This window comes from Eleutherodactylus coqui, chromosome 10, assembly GCF_035609145.1.
Source record: "Eleutherodactylus coqui strain aEleCoq1 chromosome 10, aEleCoq1.hap1, whole genome shotgun sequence".
Lineage (NCBI taxonomy): Eukaryota > Metazoa > Chordata > Amphibia > Anura > Eleutherodactylidae > Eleutherodactylus > Eleutherodactylus coqui.
In genome coordinates, this window is record NC_089846.1 from 129,327,913 (window position 1) to 129,347,310 (window position 19,398).

General features: G+C 49.1%; 1 protein-coding gene across 1 annotated transcript in view; it reads right to left on the minus strand.

Moving 5' to 3' along the window:
* The window catches only part of SLC9A6 (solute carrier family 9 member A6), a 43,916-nt gene that overhangs the window by 23,744 nt on the left and 774 nt on the right, over positions 1-19,398 (minus strand). The window contains exons 2-10 of the mRNA XM_066581830.1: positions 13,825-14,024; positions 11,431-11,508; positions 10,424-10,500; positions 9,929-10,041; positions 7,472-7,577; positions 6,585-6,726; positions 5,387-5,492; positions 2,812-2,900; positions 1,765-1,878 (exon numbers count right to left, since the gene is read on the minus strand). Of these exons, the coding sequence (XP_066437927.1) occupies positions 1,765-1,878; positions 2,812-2,900; positions 5,387-5,492; positions 6,585-6,726; positions 7,472-7,577; positions 9,929-10,041; positions 10,424-10,500; positions 11,431-11,508; positions 13,825-14,024 (1,025 nt within the window). The remainder of the gene's footprint in view (positions 1-1,764; positions 1,879-2,811; positions 2,901-5,386; positions 5,493-6,584; positions 6,727-7,471; positions 7,578-9,928; positions 10,042-10,423; positions 10,501-11,430; positions 11,509-13,824; positions 14,025-19,398) is intronic.

Below are 19,398 nucleotides of genomic sequence, written 5' to 3' on the forward strand. Positions count from 1 at the left end.
ACGGCTGCCTGTTTACTGTGAATGGTGGCGGGCTGCTGGACCAATCTGTAGCTCGCTTCCCGATTATCGCTGGGATGATCGCCTCCATTCATGGTGTGCAGCCATTATCGCTGGGATGACTTTCTTTAGCGCCTGACAATCGGCCCATTTAAAAGGACCCTAAACAACCAGTATAAAAAAAAAGGCACTTATCTGACAACTCTTTTATATATACACTAGGCAAGTGAGCCACAAAGAGTGACGTAGGGGATATAACAAGAAGGTTAAAAAAAACACTACTGGTCTAAGCTAAAGTCGTAATGGCGGAGACTCGGTTGTCATTCCCCTTTCTCAGAAACTTAACCTTTTGCAATCCAATTTTGGATTCAGGGTTTCCTAGGGGGCTTTCTCTTTTTGTCATTATACAATGGCACCATCTGCTGGCTATAACCAGTACTGCGATATGGGACATGCTGGAGGGGCCCCAGACAACAGAGCGGCCAGTAATATACAGGAAGAATACCCTGCCGGACGTCTTCTGACATCGGAGTTGTACAGCCTTCAACCAGAATGTCTTCAGACGTCAGCCAGTGGATTGGAAAGGGTTAAAGTAGATAAGGAGTTCGGGCCACATTCACATCCACGCAGAAGGTTCCGTTCAGAGCCTCTGGCACAGATTTGGTATGAGATTTGGCTGAGCCATTTTGTCTAGGAAAAATCCAGCCACCATGCCAAAAGCCGGACGGACTCAATTATAGTCAGTGGGGTCTATCTGTCACCCTTGGGGTCCGGCACAAGCTGAACCCAGCACTTCCAGTATTTTCATTGTTCAGCTCCGAGGAGGTGGCCGAACAACGACCATCACACTGGGGGACCTCGGCACCGAGGGCTCATTCACACCTGCGCTAACAGAATTCACTATGATGTCAGAAAGCTGAAGGAAACCACTCAGGATTCAGGAAAAGAAGGGGAAAAAAAAGCAAAATGCACAATGTAATGTAGTATTCCAAGAGGCATAGACATTGATGCTAATAAAAGGGATATGCCCTACCTGGACCGGTTGTGTAAGGTAGGTGCGCAGCCTCACTTCTCGGCTTCTCTCTGGTTAAGCTATTTGAATGGATGAATACACCCAGCAATAATATCAGCGCTGTTCACACAGGTCCAGTAACGTCCAAGATGGCGTCCACTATGAAAGACTTTATTGAAATACAGTTACGCGTTACGACCTCGGCCAGCGGGTTGTGAGCAGCGCTGAAGTTTTTCCTGGGTCTATTCATCCATCCAAGTAAAACTTTAGAAAGTTACATCTGAAAGCTACAAAGTGAATCTTAACCCTTTGCAATCCAATTTTGGATTCAGGGTTTCCTAGGGGGCTTTCTCTTTCTGCCATTATACAATGGCGCTGTCTGCTGGCTAGAGCTAGTACTGCAGTATGGGACATGCTGGAGAGGCCCCCAACAACAGAGCAGCCAGTAATATACAGTAAGAATACCCTGACGGACGTCTTCCGACATCAGAGCTGTACAGCCTTCAAATCAGAATGTCTTCAGACGTCAGACAGTGGATTGAAAAGGGTTAAAAGGGCTTGTCCCAAAGGCATCGACTATAATGGGCCAACCATGTGGTCTCTGAAGACCACTAAAAAGCTGACATGGGGGTGCAGTGGCACGAGTACTTGCCTAACACCCCTGCGATCAGAAGGGGTCACATTCTAGAGAGATGCCACTAATGCCTATGATGAAGAATTGACATCACCGATGCATATATTTTAGCGAAGGATACAAACGCTCCCAGTATAAACGTGACATTGAAGACGTGATTCTGGAACGTGAACAGAGCGAGACCCATGTAGGAGAAGATGAAATTTTCTGCCAAGAAATTCAAAAGCTCAAATAGCTGAAAAGAGAAACAAAAGAAGGCATTGAGTGCGGAACAAGAGCGTTAGCCTAACGTTTATAGAGTACATTCAGACCAGACGCGTCGCCCCACGACTGAGGGACGAACGCAGCTACATTAGTAAACTATCCTAAACTAGCCGGACGTGAACTGTTAGTGGAATTTGCTAGCAAAGGGTCTAAAAGGACCTACAGTCCTGCTTAAAGGGGTATCCAGTGAGAAGACAAAAAAATCAAAGCAGCTCAGAGCTGGCAAAGGAATACCCTGCCCATCTCAGCTGATCGCCATTACTCCCATTCCACTAGTCTTCCTGCTGATCTTCCTGCGGCAGTAAGCCAACAATGTCCCTGATGTCAGTGAGGTCATGTGACCACTTCAGCCAGTGATTAACTGCAGTAGTCGCATGTCCTGTTATTTCATTCTGGCAGCAGCAGAACTGCAGGGGAGCGGGCATCGGCAGGGGATCAGGCAAGGCGTGCCTGCTTTGCCAGTACTCAGCTGGTTTTAATGTTTTTTTTACCCTCCGTGGATGACACTTTTAATACGGATGCATTTGCATTAATTTTTCATGTGGGAATTAACATTGTAATAAAAATCATAATATATGTTAGGAATAGAGATGAGCGAGCGTACTCGGTTCGGGTGTTTTTGCACTCGAGCACCGCTTTTTCCGAGTAACTGACTACTCGCTGGGGGCGAGTGGGGGGTTGCAGAGGGGAGTGGGGGGGGGGGGAAGAGAGAGGTCCTCCTTGTTCCCCACTGCTACCCCCCGCTCCACCACGCCGCCCCCCGAATCTTTTCGTCCGAGTTGTCAGTTCCTCGGAAAAAGCGGTGCTCGAGTGCAAAAACACCCGAACTGAGTACGCTCGCTCATCTCTAGTTAGGAACAAAATAGTTTCTCAATCTGATGAAAAAAGAAGAAGAATGGAATACCTGTTTCGTACGAATCTGGGACTCTGCTGAGAGATTATTGTAGGTGTAATGCGCCTGAGTGATGCCACAGAACAGCACCGCAACAACCCCTGCAAGGAAATCAGATATTGGATTAAAGGCTATGATACATGCTGAGGGGGGACAACTAGTTTGAATTTACAATTATTTTTTGCAAGAAAGTTTAAAACTTTTGCACCGCTTCTCTTCTGCAGCTTCTATCCATCACAGTATACGAACACTGCAGTCTGTCTGTACGGCCGGGCTCACAAGAGCGCAAGGTTAACTTTTATTACGTGCAATGAACGCATGTGTGATATGGGGTAATTTGCAGGCAATCAAATGCATTGCTTTATGCGGTTTTGCTAACATTTGCGTGTATGCATCGCATCATATGCAAGCGCAAAAAAGAATGCATGTTCTATTTTGTCGCGTATTACGCGCCAGAGAAACCATTGCTATCTATTGGCACGTTATTAAATGCCGCCCTTACGCAATTACATTGTTTATGGGCGGCGTACATATGTACTTTTGCGAAATGACTGTGCGGGAAATGTCAACAAAAACAAAAAAAAAACAAAACAGGAAGACTCTTGATGACGGCATGCATGAGATACGCCATCCTGGGCAGTACAATATCGCTGCAATACGCGGCGATAGGCCAGCTCACCAGCGGTAAAACCCTGCATGACTCATGCAGGCTTTTACACATACGGTTGTGTCAATAGGAGATCCCGTCAGGGGAGGGCAGGCGCAGATCCCGTCAGGGGAGGGCAGGCGCAGATCCCGTCAGGGGAGGGCAGGCGCAGATCCCGTCAGGGGAGGGCAGGCGCAGATCCCGTCGGGGGAGGCGCAAACGCAGATCCCGCCGGGGGAGGCGCAAACGCAGATCCCGCCGGGGGAGGCGCAAACGCAGATCCCGCCGGGGGAGGCGCAAACGCAGATCCCGCCGGGGGAGCGCAAACGCAGATCCCGCCGGGGGAGCGCAAACGCAGATCCCGCCGGGGGAGCGCAAACGCAGATCCCGCCGGGGGAGCGCAAACGCAGATCCCGCCGGGGGAGCGCAAACGCAGATCCCGCCGGGGGAGCGCAAACGCAGATCCCGCCGGGGGAGCGCAAACGCAGATCCCGCCGGGGGAGCGCAAACGCAGATCCCGTCGGGGGAGCGCAAACGCAGATCCCGTCGGGGGAGCGCAAACGCAGATCCCGTCGGGGGAGCGCAAACGCAGATCCCGTCGGGGGAGCGCAAACGCAGATCCCGTCGGGGGAGCGCAAACGCAGATCCCGTCGGGGAAGCGCAAACGCAGATCCCGTCGGGGAAGCGCAAACGCAGATCCCGTCGGGGAAGCGCAAACGCAGATCCCGTCGGGGAAGCGCAAACGCAGATCCCGTCGGGGAAGCGCAAACGCAGATCCCGTCAGGGAAGCGCAAACGCAGATCCCGTCAGGGAAGCGCAAACGCAGATCCCGTCAGGGAAGCGCAAACGCAGATCCCGTCAGGGAAGCGCAAACGCAGATCCCGTCAGGGAAGCGCAAACGCAGATCCCGTCAGGGAAGCGCAAACGCAGATCCCGTCAGGGAAGCGCAAACGCAGATCCCGTCAGGGAAGCGCAAACGCAGATCCCGTCAGGGAAGCGCAAACGCAGATCCCGTCAGGGAAGCGCAAACGCAGATCCCGTCAGGGAAGCGCAAACGCAGATCCCGTCAGGGAAGCGCAAACGCAGATCCCGTCAGGGAAGCGCAAACGCAGATCCCGTCAGGGAAGCGCAAACGCAGATCCCGTCAGGGAAGCGCAAACGCAGATCCCGTCAGGGAAGCGCAAACGCAGATCCCGTCAGGGAAGCGCAAACGCAGATCCCGTCAGGGAAGCGCAAACGCAGATCCCGTCAGGGAAGCGCAAACGCAGATCCCGTCAGGGAAGCGCAAACGCAGATCCCGTCAGGGAAGCGCAAACGCAGATCCCGTCAGGGAAGCGCAAACGCAGATCCCGTCAGGGAAGCGCAAACGCAGATCCGTCTTTGAAGCTGCTCTGATGGTCTCGTTTTTTCTCTTCTCTTGCACTTAGCAGCTAATTTATGACCACAACAAAGACACGAGAAGCAGAGAGAAACTAAAGGGCCTTTGGCACAGAACAAATGTCAGGGGCTGAAGCACCCCATACCTGTCCCAGCAACGATCACTTCTGCGTCATCGCTCAGTAAATGGATGCAGAGCGGGCCGGGGGATCGTTCCGGCCCACCTCCATTCACAGGAAACAGGCAGCCGTTTATACATGAATGACTGCCAGTTTACACAGGGAGATGCAGCGGCAGACCAAAAATAATTTTATGGTCTGTAGTAAAGATCCAATCAGCGATCTATTGCAGGTGTTTACACTGCACAATTATCATGCAAACCGATTGATCTAGCGAGTAGAAGGGGCGTAAGCCTCAGTCTACCCGACTGACGGATCTCCTGATTACTTTGCAGACAGATCTGCAACACAATCAGATTTCCAAAATGTCTGAAACCATGATGTTGATGTTGCAGACACATTGATTAATCCTCATGAATGTTTATTACTGAAGTGCCCAACAAACCTGTGTAACCGCATGCCTCAGCGAGGAGGAATGTGCTCCAAGACATCAAGAAAAACAAGGCAGTCTCCAGCAGCTGAAACTCCCGCAGCTTGGTGAACTTTGTGACGTGGACAGATGTTAAGGAACATCATTTACATAACATATAGAGAACATCTTAAGGAGGGCGTGTAAGATAGAAAGAATATTAAGTGCACTTTACATTATGAACGGTTTTACTCTACCTATGCTTTTAGGTCACCTTCAGGTTATACTGCAGCATAAAGGCCGCCCCATACACATTAGGAAAAGTTGGCCACCAAAGCCAACTATCCTGTGTTTAACCCTTTCCAATCCAATTTGCATCCTGGTTTTCCTAGGGGGCTTACTCCTTTTCTGCCATTATACAACGGCGCTATCTGCTGGCTAAAGCCAGTACTGCATGAGGTGACACATTGGATAGGCTGCAACAGCAGAGGCGCTGGCAATATACAGTAAGGGAACCCTGATGGACGTCTTCCAACATCGGAGCTGTATAGCCTTAAATCATAATGTCTTTAGACGTCAGACAGTGGATTGGAAAGGGTTAAGTAGGCCTCACAACAGATGTGGTCAACGGAAAGAAGGATCAGATACACTGCATCCCAATGCCCGATCCCTTTGCTTTCCCATAGATGTCTGCCCGAGGCTTACCTCTCTCTGCCAATTAAAAACACAAGCACGCCCGGCTCCACCAAACAAGGTAGTTGGAAGAAATAGACATTTAGGGCTCATTCACATGGGCTTGAGCATATTTCGGTCTGTGGACACACAGTGTGTATTTTGCCCCTTCTGCAGGTTTTTTGGGCAGGTATACATACAGCGAATTTACATGCATAAGAAGAGCCCATTATAAACTTGCAGTAAATACGTATGTCACTTGTGTATTCTCTGCATTTTTGAGCTAGCCCATTCACTTCTATGGCCTATTTTGGTGTAATATGCGCTAAAAAAAAAATAGGACATTTTGTGCATTTTTTCACACGATCACAACTGTGTTAAAAAAACACAGATGTGAATGAGCCCAATGAAATCAATGGGTTCTATTCACTGCATATTACGCATGTAAAAAAATACACATGTAATACACAGCGCATTGTTGCCCGTGTGAACGAGGCCTTATTGAAGGTGTATGGGCACTTTAACAGAATACCCCATGTGTGAGCTAGACATAGAAGGATATTAATGCAGTGAGCACTCCGGTGGCTGCTCCCATAGCAAATGAGCCACTGAAAACACCCAAGAACATCCCCACCGACTTCAGCATGGCTGTGATGTCAAACGTGTGGCTGTTGTCTCCGGCCGGCTGATATGCAACTATAGACCTGGAAAAGAGAGATGCAAATTTATCCGGAACCGGAATGAAATGGGAAGTCATTTGTATGTGATCTGGGACAGCGACATTTACTACAACATGCATTATACTGGACACGGTCGGACGCTGCCCCTGCATCAGTCACTACTGCCACGTATGACTTATTTTCCTTATATAGGGCTCACCAATGCTAAAGAGATGCAGATGATTAAGGCGCTTCTAAACTGACCCACTTTTCTGACATGGAATCACAACTGCAAGCGCACAGAGAAGTTTGGGAAATCCCATTCATTTCCATGGAGAGCGACTGCATGCAGAACGTTCTTCACTAGAGATGAGCGAGTATACTCGCTAAGGCTAACTACTCGAGCAAGTAGTGACTTAGCCGAGTATCCTCCCGCTCGTCTCTAAAGATTCGGGGGTCGGGGAGGAACGGAGGGGAGATCTCTCTCTCCCGCCCGCTCTGCCCTGCTCACTGCCGCAAACTCACCTGTCACCCGCGCCGGCAGCCGAATCTATACAGACGAGCAGGGAGATACTCGGCTAAGGCACTACTCGCTCGAGTAGTTAGCCTTAGCGAGTATACTCGCTCATCTCTATTCTTCACATTGGTGGAGTCTCAAGTTGTCAAAATCTACTGATCACACCTTTACAACAACACTAACTGCCCCGTTAGAAAGTTATGGTGGAAATCCCATATAAAGAATGTCCTGTGCCAGAAAATGATTTATCCTTAAAGGAAGTAGAAGACTTACGATGACAGAACTATGGCCACAGCATCGTTTAGGACACTTTCCCCAAAGAGAATCGCATAGAGTTCTACATCTACTTGCAACTCGTGGAATATAGCTAGGACCGTCACTAAAATAGGGGAAAAACACAGTAAGTTATCTGATCAGAGGATATCATATGTGCCATATTACACTATAAATATGTAGATTATCACAAAATACGGACAAAAACACGACTTTATACAACTTATAATTAAGACGGGCAAATATAACATGGAACAACAAAAGGCCTTTCATCAGAAAGGAAGACGGAGCCAGACAGAAATTAAAGGCTGATGCCTCGGGCAGACCTCAGACGTTATATATAAACCAGAAAGTCAGCAAGTTTAGGGCTACATCACATGTGTGCCAGTTTATATATGCAGAGTCCAGGGCAGGTACTTCCACACTGCAGTCTTAAAGGGCTCCTATGTTGTCACAATGTAGAATTTCTTCTTAAAGTTTAACTACACTTTCCACAAACTTTTGACGTGTGAAAAGTTTTGATTGCTAGGGGTCCGGGAGCTGAGACCACCAATCGCCGGAATGACGTGGCGGAAGAACTCGGCTGAGCGTCATCTCTGCTCGCTAGCTGGAGACGGGCTCAATAGAAAGTTTATGAACTTGTCTTCAGCTAGCCAGCAGAGCAGCCGGGCGCTTGTGCCGCTTTGTTCTAGCGATCGGTAAAAGTCTTAGCAACCAGACCCCTCCGATCAAACGTCTGACATGCTACAAGTTTGTTGAAAGTCCAATCACACTTTAATCCCCTCAATGCTTACATTTCCTACAATGTACAAGAGTTACCTACTTGTAAGCTGGCTCAGTGTGTAACCTGCCCTCCATTAAAAGGATAGGACCATCAATGCTTGATCAGCGGAGATCTAACCTCACTTACATGATACTCAGCTTCAGTACCCACCAATGTGGACTAACCACTTGGACTAGGAGCTCACTGGAGCGTCTCACCCCTTCAGTCTGCTAACTAAGGGGTAGCCCTAGTGTTAACCCTTTGCAATCTAATTTTGTATTCAGGGTTTCCTAGGGAGCTTTCTCTTTCTGCCATTATACAATGGCGCCATCTGCTGGCTAGAGCCAGTACTGCAGTAAGTGCCATGCTGGAGAAGCCCCCTGACAACAGAGCGGCCAGTAATATACAGTAAGAATACCCTGCCGGACATCTTCCTACATCGGAGCTGTACAGCCATCAATCAGAATGTCTTTAGACGTCAGACAGTGGATTGGAAAGGGTTAAAAGTCCAGGAATTAAACACTACATTAAGGATAGGCCACTACTGGGTAAGTCTCAGAAAACAACTTTAAATATTAACGCTTGGGTTGGGTTCAAACCAGGCGGATTTGCTGCGGAAATTCCGTGTGGGATTTCGCCACGGCAAATCCGCCTGCGGACGCTAATCCCGGGTTAGGCCAGCCATGTGGACAATCTGTTGCGGCAAAGAGTCGGCAGAAGCCGATGCTGCAGTGCGGATTCCTCGGCCGCAGCATGTCCATTTTTTTTCCTGTTGCAGCCTGGCTTCTCTCTATGGGAGCGCTGGCCGCAACAGAAAAGCATGCGGCCAAGCCGCTCCAAAACCCACGGGTTTTGAAGCTGCGCTTTAGCAGTGGAAATCTCGCATTTTTTTCGCTGAGGCAAAACAGTGAGATTTCCGCCAGGAATACGACCCGTGTGACCCCAGCCTTAAACTGCTCCACTAGAGGGAGAAAAGTTAAAAAAAATAAAATGAACAAAAAAAACATCGATATGTATTCCCTTAACCCCTTAGGGACCAAGCACAGTAAATATACGGCACTTGGTCCTGGGCTTTAATCCCGGCTGATACTAAAAATATGGTGTGAGATCAATCAAGCAGAAGCAGGTTTAGTTGTCAAGCGTTTTTAAACGCTTCTGCCTTCTCCTTTCCTGGATGCATAGCGCTCAATCATCGCTATGTACTAAAAGTGAAAGTGTTTCTCCCACTATGTGAGCCGTCGATCACATGACCACTGGGATCCCCTGACACAGCAGAGCCGCAGGGGCCTAGGAGTCCCTGATCAGCTCTGCCAGTGACTATTGTGACTACAGGGGGATATTTTCCCCTGTAAGTGAAGCTCCTATGGACGCCCCAGCTACAGTGGGAAAGTGTGTAATAAAAAAAACAAAACATGTGAATGACCCCCAGAGGTCTTGTATGACGTCATGGGGGACACAGATAGTAAAAAACATAATTACACAAATAAGTAAAGCTGAAACTCTGAACACGAATGACGATACAGCCATGAACCGTTTACTGGACAATGCTGCGCAAAACTAGGAACATCACTGTTCTGTGAGCGATTACATAAGAGCCAACTGATTTAATATTTGCGTGTATTGTGGGTAATTCTGTCGATAAGGGCGTACAAGTAGAATCTACAAAGCCGCAGTATATTCGGCACATGGCTTACCTGGATCAGTAGCAGAAATGACAGCTCCATAGAATAAGCAGTCAGTAAAATAAAAGTCACCGTCTAACGTTCCTATGACTTTCATTAACTTCACGCATCCATACATCAGAGCCCTGAGGAAAGGAGGAAGACTAGTTTATCTGCCACCATTATGCATCCATCCACCTCTCTCCTATCCAGCTACCATATCCAACTATCTAATGTTTCCCTGGTACACCGCTCTGTCCCGGTTCTGCTAGTTACATCTTCATTAGAGATGAGCGAGCACGCTCGGATAAGGCAGTTACTCGAACGAGCATCGCTCTTCTCAAGTAACTGTATTCTTGTCCGAGCGTGCTCGGTGGGGGGGGGGGGGGGGGGGGAGAGATCTCTCTCACTCTCCTCCCCCCCGCCGCCCCCTCGGACGAGAATGCAGTTACTCGAGAAGAGCGATGCTCGCTCATCTCTAATCTTCATCCATGTAGTCCTACAGCTCAGCAGATGAGATACACTTACCCAATTATAAAGCAGGAAATCACTGTCCCCAGGAAGGCGTAAGCAAGAATGGAGCCCATGTTTCTAAAGAAATGCCTCTACAAAAAGACAAGAACAGCGAGGAGTCATTTAGGCCCGAAGCATTCTGTAATGACAAACAGGCACGTTATAATAGAACTCCCCATGAGGTTTTACAGCGTTCACCACCTTTGTCTGCACGAGTCCCTATGTTGTGTGATACCACAGCCGACTACAGTCAGACAGCGCAAGGACCCCTATTAGTCAATGGGGAGGTCTTAGAAGCCTTTTCTGGCATAAAAAACAACACTAAATTTGGTGCAAGTACTTTGAATGGCTACACCACTATCCCAATGGTGTACATTGACTGTGGTATGTAAGGGGTTAAGAGCAGGAATCAAAAAGTTCTCATCGATCCCCGCTGTTGCAGCAGGGGGCAGACTATTAGGCACAGCCGGCTCCCGCTGAAGGACGGCGCGGGCCCACTTTAAGTTTAGGTCCTGTTCTGTTAATGGATTAAAGCATTCCACTATTCGCATTGTATGAAGAAGCGATGGCGTGTCACTAGGGTAGGCCATCACTTTGTGATGAGTTGGGGGTCCAACCTCTGGGACCCCTACCAATGCCATGAATGTAGGAGCCAGCGCTGGTGTAGCACTGTGCACCCGTCTGAGTTTTCTCTATGCAGCAGCACCCCCGGCCACCCGTCTGTACAGGGTTATAGCAAGATGTAGTCAGCGGAGGTCAGGAATAAAGGGTTGTGGTGCCATCAGGCCAAACGCCTTCCAAATAAACCATGTACATGACTTCCAGGTCACAGGAGGGTTAGGGAGTAAATGCAAAGGGGTACCGAAAAGAAACGGGACTTTTGTGATGGGTGGGCATTATTAGTAGGGGCTTCTGTTGGGTGAATGTCTGAGGCGGGGTGCCAGCCACCGTTGTTGGGGAAGATTCATGTTACTTTTGGGCACCCCCTTGTATATCGCAGGGCGGCGGCTGGAGGTACTTACTCTTTTCAAGCTGTATCCTGCATAGAATATAATTGGAGGAAGAAGAATGTTGAAGAAAACCTCAGGATCAAATGTAATCTGAAAACCAAGCAGAGCGAGACAGTTTATAGAGGGTCCCGTACTAGTTTACACATACATACATACGTGTGCGGCCTCTTAAGGACACGCCTGTGTTTTGTAATAGCGGTAGTCACAAGCGCTTGTGTTTTCCCGACAATTGCTGGGCTCTAACCTGCAAACACAGCTGCAATCTGCCAATCACAGTTGTTAATGGTGCTTGTGTAATAGTAAAGTAAAGATGGCTCCACATTTGCGCGCAGGTAATAGGCAGAGAATAGAACCCATTGATGTCAGAGGGTTCGTACACATTAGCCATATTTTGCACACGTGAAAAAAAAAAATGCAGCATGCTCTACTTTTGTGTGCATCAAAGGTCCCCATAGAAGTCTATAGGAGGGGTGCACAAATGTACGTGCAATATGCAAGGAGACGCACAATATGCTGCACAACTCCGTAGGAAAAAGAACTGATTGGGCTAAATAGCCATTTAAATCGGAGCAGGGGGCGTGACCCACGTGCAAAATATCATGGCTTGCATGCGGAAAGAGTGCAGTAAAATACAGACACGCACACGAAAGACCGCGTAAATACACTGCGCTGAGGCATGCGGGGTTGCGCACTCCTAGGTGAAGTTGCCATAAGCCTCTATTTACACTGGCAGCATTCCTAATTCTACCAATCCTGGACAGAAGTTGCATGGAAATAGAACGGATACATTGGAATGGGTTCATTCACATTTGAGATTTTTCACACGGACGCATAGTCAGAGTTTGAAAAATTGCAGCATGGCCTCTTCTTGTCCGATTCTAATGTGCCGTGTCCCATAGAGCAGGGGTCCCCAACTCCAGTCCTCAGGGACCACCAACAGCTCATGTTTTCAGGATATCCTATGGTGAGAACACCTGTGGCAATGTCTGAGGACCGACAATAATCACATCACCTGTGCAATACTGAGGAAATCCTGAAAACATGCCAATTGCCAAGCTGCCCCTGCATGCTAAAATGTATGCACCCGCAGTAGCTACTAGCATACCTGTAATAGTGCCCTTACTTCTAGTCTCTATCACCCCACATTATAATTGCATCCGATCAGCCCCACTGCTGTATAACTATATCCCAGCCCCACCCCGTATAATTATATTCATGCCCTCACCCCCTGGCACAGTATAATGCCAATGAGACCCTCCTCCAATAACGCTAGTGGGCATCAGGTTCTTGTATTTTTGCAATTACCATCAGTGTCAGCCTTCCCTCTGCCCATACTTCTGTGTGTCCAGCTTCCCCCCATGATATTACAGAATGCCGAGTGCAGCATCCATCCGTAAGCTCTCCCTGTCCGCTGCAAATCACACTGACAGAAAGGCAGTACAACTTATATTTACTGACGCACGGCAAGGAATTTCTCATACTCCATGCAGGCAGGGGTAGCATGCGGGTCAGGAGGGCATGGATTCATCTAGCATACGGCATGTCTGCTGGATGCAAACGTTTATCTTCCTCCACTGAGTAATGACAGGGCTGGTCGCAAATGGCAACAAGACTGAAAAAAAAATCTTGTTGCCATTTGCAAGATCTTTGGCACATTTGCAACCATTCTGGTCACCATCTGAAACCCTGGTACCTCTGATGGATACTGCAATAGCCAGTGGGAAAGCAGCCTTACTCATCTTGTTTTACTAATTGCTTTTAAACGAAGTGGAGAAATCTTTCCAACTGCTGCTGCAATTATGCTTGCAGGCTGATGCTTTTACAGAGTAACGCGCATTGCTGATTGGATGGAGGCACAGCAAAGCGGGGATCGTTCCGGCTCGCCCACCTCCATTCACAGTAAGCAGGCAGTCGGTCAGGAGTGATCGCCGGCCTGTTTACATGGAACGATACATCATTCAGTTTTCGGCATGCGCAAACTGAACGACGAATGAGAAGCGAATGAGTTCTCGTTCTTCATTCAGTCACCGCACCAATTTACACTGAACGATAAATTGTTCAGATTCGTGCTGGATGGCGGAAATCCGATTGATAAGTGTTCCGTGTAAAAGCACCTTAAGTTACTGTTTAGGACCTCTTTAAGCAGGCTGCAGCCAGAGCCGGCCGGTCTATCAGCTCAATCACATCTCTGGCACGCAGACAAGCTTGTAAAACTGATTGAGCTACTTGATAAACCTGCCACTTAGGTTAGGACTTTGAACGAGGCATTAGGAGAAGATTCCTCGTAGATAAGCAGGCGGCTTTATACCCGGAGACCCTTACCTTCTAACCGGAGACCCTTACCTTCTAACCGGAGACCCTTACCTTCTAACCGGAGACCCTTACCTTCTAATCGGAGACCCTTACCTTCCGCAGCATCTCGTTGTCCTGCACATTGTTAAGTTCCTGGGAGCTGATTTCACCTTTCAAGGTGTATTCGTAGAACGTACCGCTGACATTCACCAGCAGCGTGGCGGGAGTCACCTGCTGCTCGCAGCTTACAGTCATGTTACTGACATCGCTGGGAATGTGCACGCCGTACCGCAATACCACGCCGACGATGACACCTACAAGACAAGAAGCAGATTTAGAGGCCGGAATGGAGATTTGTACATTTGGGTTTATGAAGACTTGGGCACTTGTGCTGCAAGAAATCCTGAAATCCAGCATGGGGAACAATGGTTCAGCCTTTCAACAACAGCCCCAAAATGGAACAATCGCTGAACGACCGTTCCATTGTTGAAGAATTGCTGAACCAACGCAGAAAGGCTAAACCATTATTGTATTGCTGAAAAATTACCGAACAGTTGCTCCATTGTTGAACCGTTGCCCCCATTCTTGAACCGTTGCCCCACTCTTGAACCGTTGCCCCCACTCTTGAACCGTTGCCCCCACTCTTGAACCGTTGCCCCCACTCTTGAACCACTGCACAAATACGTCCATTTGAGTCCAGCCTTAGGCCAGCTGCACACCAACGTAAGTGTTTCTGCAGAAAGAAAGTTGCATATTTCCATGCGCAACTGCGTTTTTTTACTGTACTTTTTGAGCCTGCGCAAAAGAAGAAAATAAAAATGCGCCGCTGCTCCCAGCCATTAACATGGACAAATTCTTAAACGACTGTCAGATGCGCTATTTTCCTGTGTAGGAAAATAGCGCATGCTGCATCTTTGAGAGCGACAATTGCATGCGTAAAATACGCGATTGCGAATGAGCCCATTGAAATCAATGGGTTTCATTTTATGTGTGTTGTGCGCGCAAAAAATTTCATGCGCAAATACGCCCGTATGAATCCACCCTTTCTGAAAAGTTTCTGCGAAGGAGCCTCCTGTGAAATCAAAGCAACTTTGATGGTCAGCCGGTGGGTGGTGGCGGTGAAAGTGACGTATTCGGGCAATAGTTATCCCGTGTAAAGCCACCCATAGGGCGACTACCCACTAGCGTTTGCGAATTTGCTGCGTTTTTTTTTTTCCAGGTGTCTATGGGACTTCCTAATGTTAAAAACGCATCGCGGCGAAAATCGCAATTTACAGCGAAATTGCGATTTTGCGCAATGCGATTTTAACATTGACAAGTCCCATAGACCCCTGGAGAAAAAAAAACGCTGCGAATTTCGCAGTGAAAAAGAACTGTAGTGGGTAGTCACCCTTAAAGGGTGTGAGGTAATGTGGTCAAAGCAGCCACAATTTTATGAGGGGGAACCCAATGCATCAGGACGAGCTGACCACCACTGCAACGTTGCCGCCCTTGTCAGGACATCGCTGCGTACTCTCTGCAGTATCAAGAGCCGCCATATAAATCCACATCATGGCGATTAACTAGAAGTAAAGTCCCATTTAGTTTGAATATTAGAAATGGAAACTATATAATGCTGCCAGAAAGTGAGGCGAGCGGACAAACTACTTCCACTGCGACAACACTAGTGGATATAATACACACCTGCAGAGATACGGCCTCTCCGGGACGGACAGAAGACCGCGCTGAACATCAGATCTCTAAGTTCACCAACGGGCAGAGGAAAAGTTACTTGTCCCCCACAACTACATCCAGTCTTTACCTTCCGCGGCTCACTATACGGCGCTCCTCATGGTTACAATTACGAACATTTGTAACACCGCTCTTAATAACTCTTCCCTATAGAACCCTAGAGGTTGGCGCTGAATGCCGTACAGTATAGATCCTTTAGTAAAGTTGGGGGATTCCCATCGCAGCAAGTTATCCTCCATCGGCAGGATAGAAGATGCCTATTGGTGGGGGTCCGACCGCTCCAACCTCACCGATCAAGAGATTGCAACCCCCAAGTGTGAAAACGCAAATGTATCTCTACTTCATCTACTACCATCGGACTACTGGAGACCGGCGAGTTCAAGCGCTCAACTATCTTCGGTGATCTCAGTGAAGTGGGGCATGCGTGCATGTCCATATTTTATGATGTGCAGGAGCTGCAGTCTTACAATTGGTGAGGTCTCAGAGGTCGGACCCCAACCGATTGCAACTTACCCCCTATGAAATGCTGTCCTTGTAATACAAGGACAGTCCAAGTCGGCCGGTATAGGACCCGGACTCATAGAGGGGGGTCCAAGGTGTGGGGACCCCTCTGTGATGTCTGTAGAGCCTACTGAACGGGCCGGGGTTGCTCCATGACACGTCGTCACACTCCGGTCCTCACGGCTCAGACTGTCAGCACAGAGAACAATAGTCCATGTGACAATGTCCTCCACAGATCGGAGCCGGTCCCACCGCCCAACGACTAAAAGTTTTTGCATTCTCCACTTCCGGAGAGTTTGGCCAGTTTGGCTCCAGGAATGCGGCTCGGCTCCGGCTGGATTACTGCAGCTTTTCATTTTTCTATCATGTGAGTTGGATTTCCATCATGTGATAACGACCGGTCTATAATACTGGGGGCCACGGAGAAGGAGCGGCACCACTCTAATGACAGCTGGCTAAAAGAAAATCTGTCTTTATTGCCCACAGCAACCAATCACAGCGCAGCTTTCATTTCTCATACTGCTAAGGTAAATTGAAAGCTGCGCTGTGATTGGCTGCGCTGTCCACGGCCCATCGCATGCGTTTATACAAACGTGCGCCAATGTCCACAGGCGGATTTGAATTGCGGAATCCACGCGAGGCACCAGCACGAAGACCCGCAGTTCAAGCCGCCCCTAGGGTACCACGGGCGTTGGCACTTAAATTTACACATGCGGCCTTGCTTTCCAGATGCCGCATGCGGAAAACAAACTGCAGCGTGCTCCATTTCAGAGCAGTTCCTGCACGGACGGCTTCCACTGAAGTTAATGGAAACTGTCCGATCCGCGGCCCGTCCACGGTTGACACTGCAGAAGTCGCGCGGATCCTGCGCAACACCAGGAGTTTGGGAAAAAAAAGTACTGTGCATGTGCGCCGGCGGTACTTTCGCATTAGAGAAAAAGGAAGATGCGGACAGGTATGCACGGTCCTCGGCCGCAGGTAGGATTCGCCGCGGGCTCCCACATGCGGAATCCAGGCCGCTGTGGACACGTGACCCTAAACGGAGTGGTACCAGAATATCAAGTTATCTCATTGCAGAGACCCCTGCCAGTCTCAAGTATGGAGGTCCCCTGCCCCCCGTTCTTCTCACTGTGTGGTTACTGCACCCCCCGCAGTGAGGAGACAGAATGAAGCGCTGGTTGCGTAAGTGCATCAGCGCTCCATTCACTTTTAATGGGACTACTGAGACCCCCGAGCGGCCGACGCTCAGGGGTCCCAACAGTGACCCCTGTAGTGGCCAGAGAGCAGCACATAGGACCCCCACTATCGAGATCGGCAGGGTCTCACCAACGAGTCCCCACCAATTAGCAAGTTATCTCTTATCCTGTGGATGGGGTATAACTTAGTATTATGGCGCCCCCCTCTAATAAAGGGGTCTGACTACCATCTCCGTCCGCAGGCTCTGAGGGCACACAGACGGCTGCCAGAACGGAAAGCGGCACCCAGCAATTTATTACATTTCAGCGGCTGCCATGTGAGGGCTCATTCACACGAGCGTAAATACGCAGTCAATACGGCCCACTGATGCGAGGGGCTCATTCACTGCTGCGGAGTTTTCGTGCGAATTTCGGTTGAGTGAGAAAAAAACGCAGCGCGTGCGATCATGGCGCGCATTACACACCGTGGTGGCTCAGCGGAATCAAGGGGCGTGCGCAAATACACAGAAAAGCAATGAGGTTTTGTGAATACGCTGCACATGTACGTACACGAAAAGACTGCCGACAGGCAGAAAACGCACGGCGACAGCGCAATTTGGCCTGCGAATACTCTGGGTATTCATGGACTAAAAAAAATGTGTACGCCCGTGTGAATGCACCCTACGGCTAGTCTCACATGGGCGAGCGCGACACTGACCCATGAAACTCGGCCCGATAACATGCAATTTCCCCGCTGAGCGCTGCTGTCCCTTCAATCAGCTGATCAGCGGCGATCCCGAGCGGTGCGACCCCACCGATCAACTACCGATACCCATTCTGAGGAGAGCGCATCCATATTGTACTCCCGGAAAATCCCTTTAAAAGGTGCTGCCCCACCCAGGAAACCCCTAATGATAGGCCCTTCTGGCATGCAGCCGCTGCAGAGGAGGAGGAGGTGAGCTCTCCCCAATCACTCCCATTCTCGTGTCCCAGCGACTAATTATCCAACAGAGAGAGTAAACAGGTGGAATGGAAACTGCCGAAAGATTGTAGTGTTGACCTCCTTGAGTCACCGAGCGGCGATGTCCCTTATTGTACCTGAAGGCAGATAACAAGGACGTCTAAATATCCGCAGCGCCAAAACACTGTATGCGCTAAACGGTTGTTCCTGAATGTAGTTGAATTGAGAGGCGCCATCATGGACTACAGACGGATGTGGTGCGAATGACTCCGTAGACGAGCGGCCCAAGGTACCCCGTAGGCTGTGGGTTGGCGCATCTATTAGGCATATCCACCCTGTCAGGGTGTGTGATAAAGAATATAGCATACATCATGTAATAAGCAGTAGAGCCGCCGAGAGAGGAGGTCCACGGTCCAATCAGGATGTGCGCCACTACTTCAGCGCCTCCTACTGGTAAAACTACAGAAGCGCCCGACTATTTGGGTGGGAAAGTGCAGGAGTTCTACAGCTTTTACCACCGCTGGGCTGGAGCTATTCACCAGGACGCACCACAAGACACGGAGCTACGGGATTTGGCACCAAATGCGTAAAATGCGGAATTCCAGGCCGCTTTAAGCCATTTTCAATTCCGCATCAAAATTCGCAGATCGCCTGCAGGTTTTGTGGCAGAATTCACCGCGCGTTGCAGTCCGTCTACTTTCTATTTTTTTTAGGGGTGGGGGGTACTGGGAAAAAAAAAAAATCGACCTTAGCATTTTTTTCCACTTCTTTTCCCGATATCTATATGCCCACCTATACACTGTGCCAGCTCCTGTTGGCATGCACACGGTTCATGGCGCAGTTTAGTTTTTTAACGCTTCTATAAAAAGAAAACTTAGCAATCTGTAAATTTAGTCAAAACTGCCCGGAACATACCGGAGGGTGGCATGGCTGGCGTGCACCTGTGGCATGCATAACTATAGGGGCATTAGTTGCTGGGGGTTGTGGCTGTCATGTATAATTACTGGGTAATGTGGGCACCTGTGGTTGGCATGCAGAAACACAGGCGCACTTGCTGTGTATGTATGGGTCAAGCGGGCATGCATAATTACAGGAGCGTGTGTGGCAGGGCAACGTGGGCACCAGCATGCATGACTATAGGGGCACCTATAGCTACCATGTCTCATTACAGGGGTACACAACGTTACATAAGGGGGCACCTGTAGCTGGCATGTATAATTACATAAATATCCATGGCTGGCATGTAACGTTGCAGGGGCACGGGTGGCAGAATCACATTACACAGGTTAACGCAGGTGGGCATGCAATACTACAGGGGCA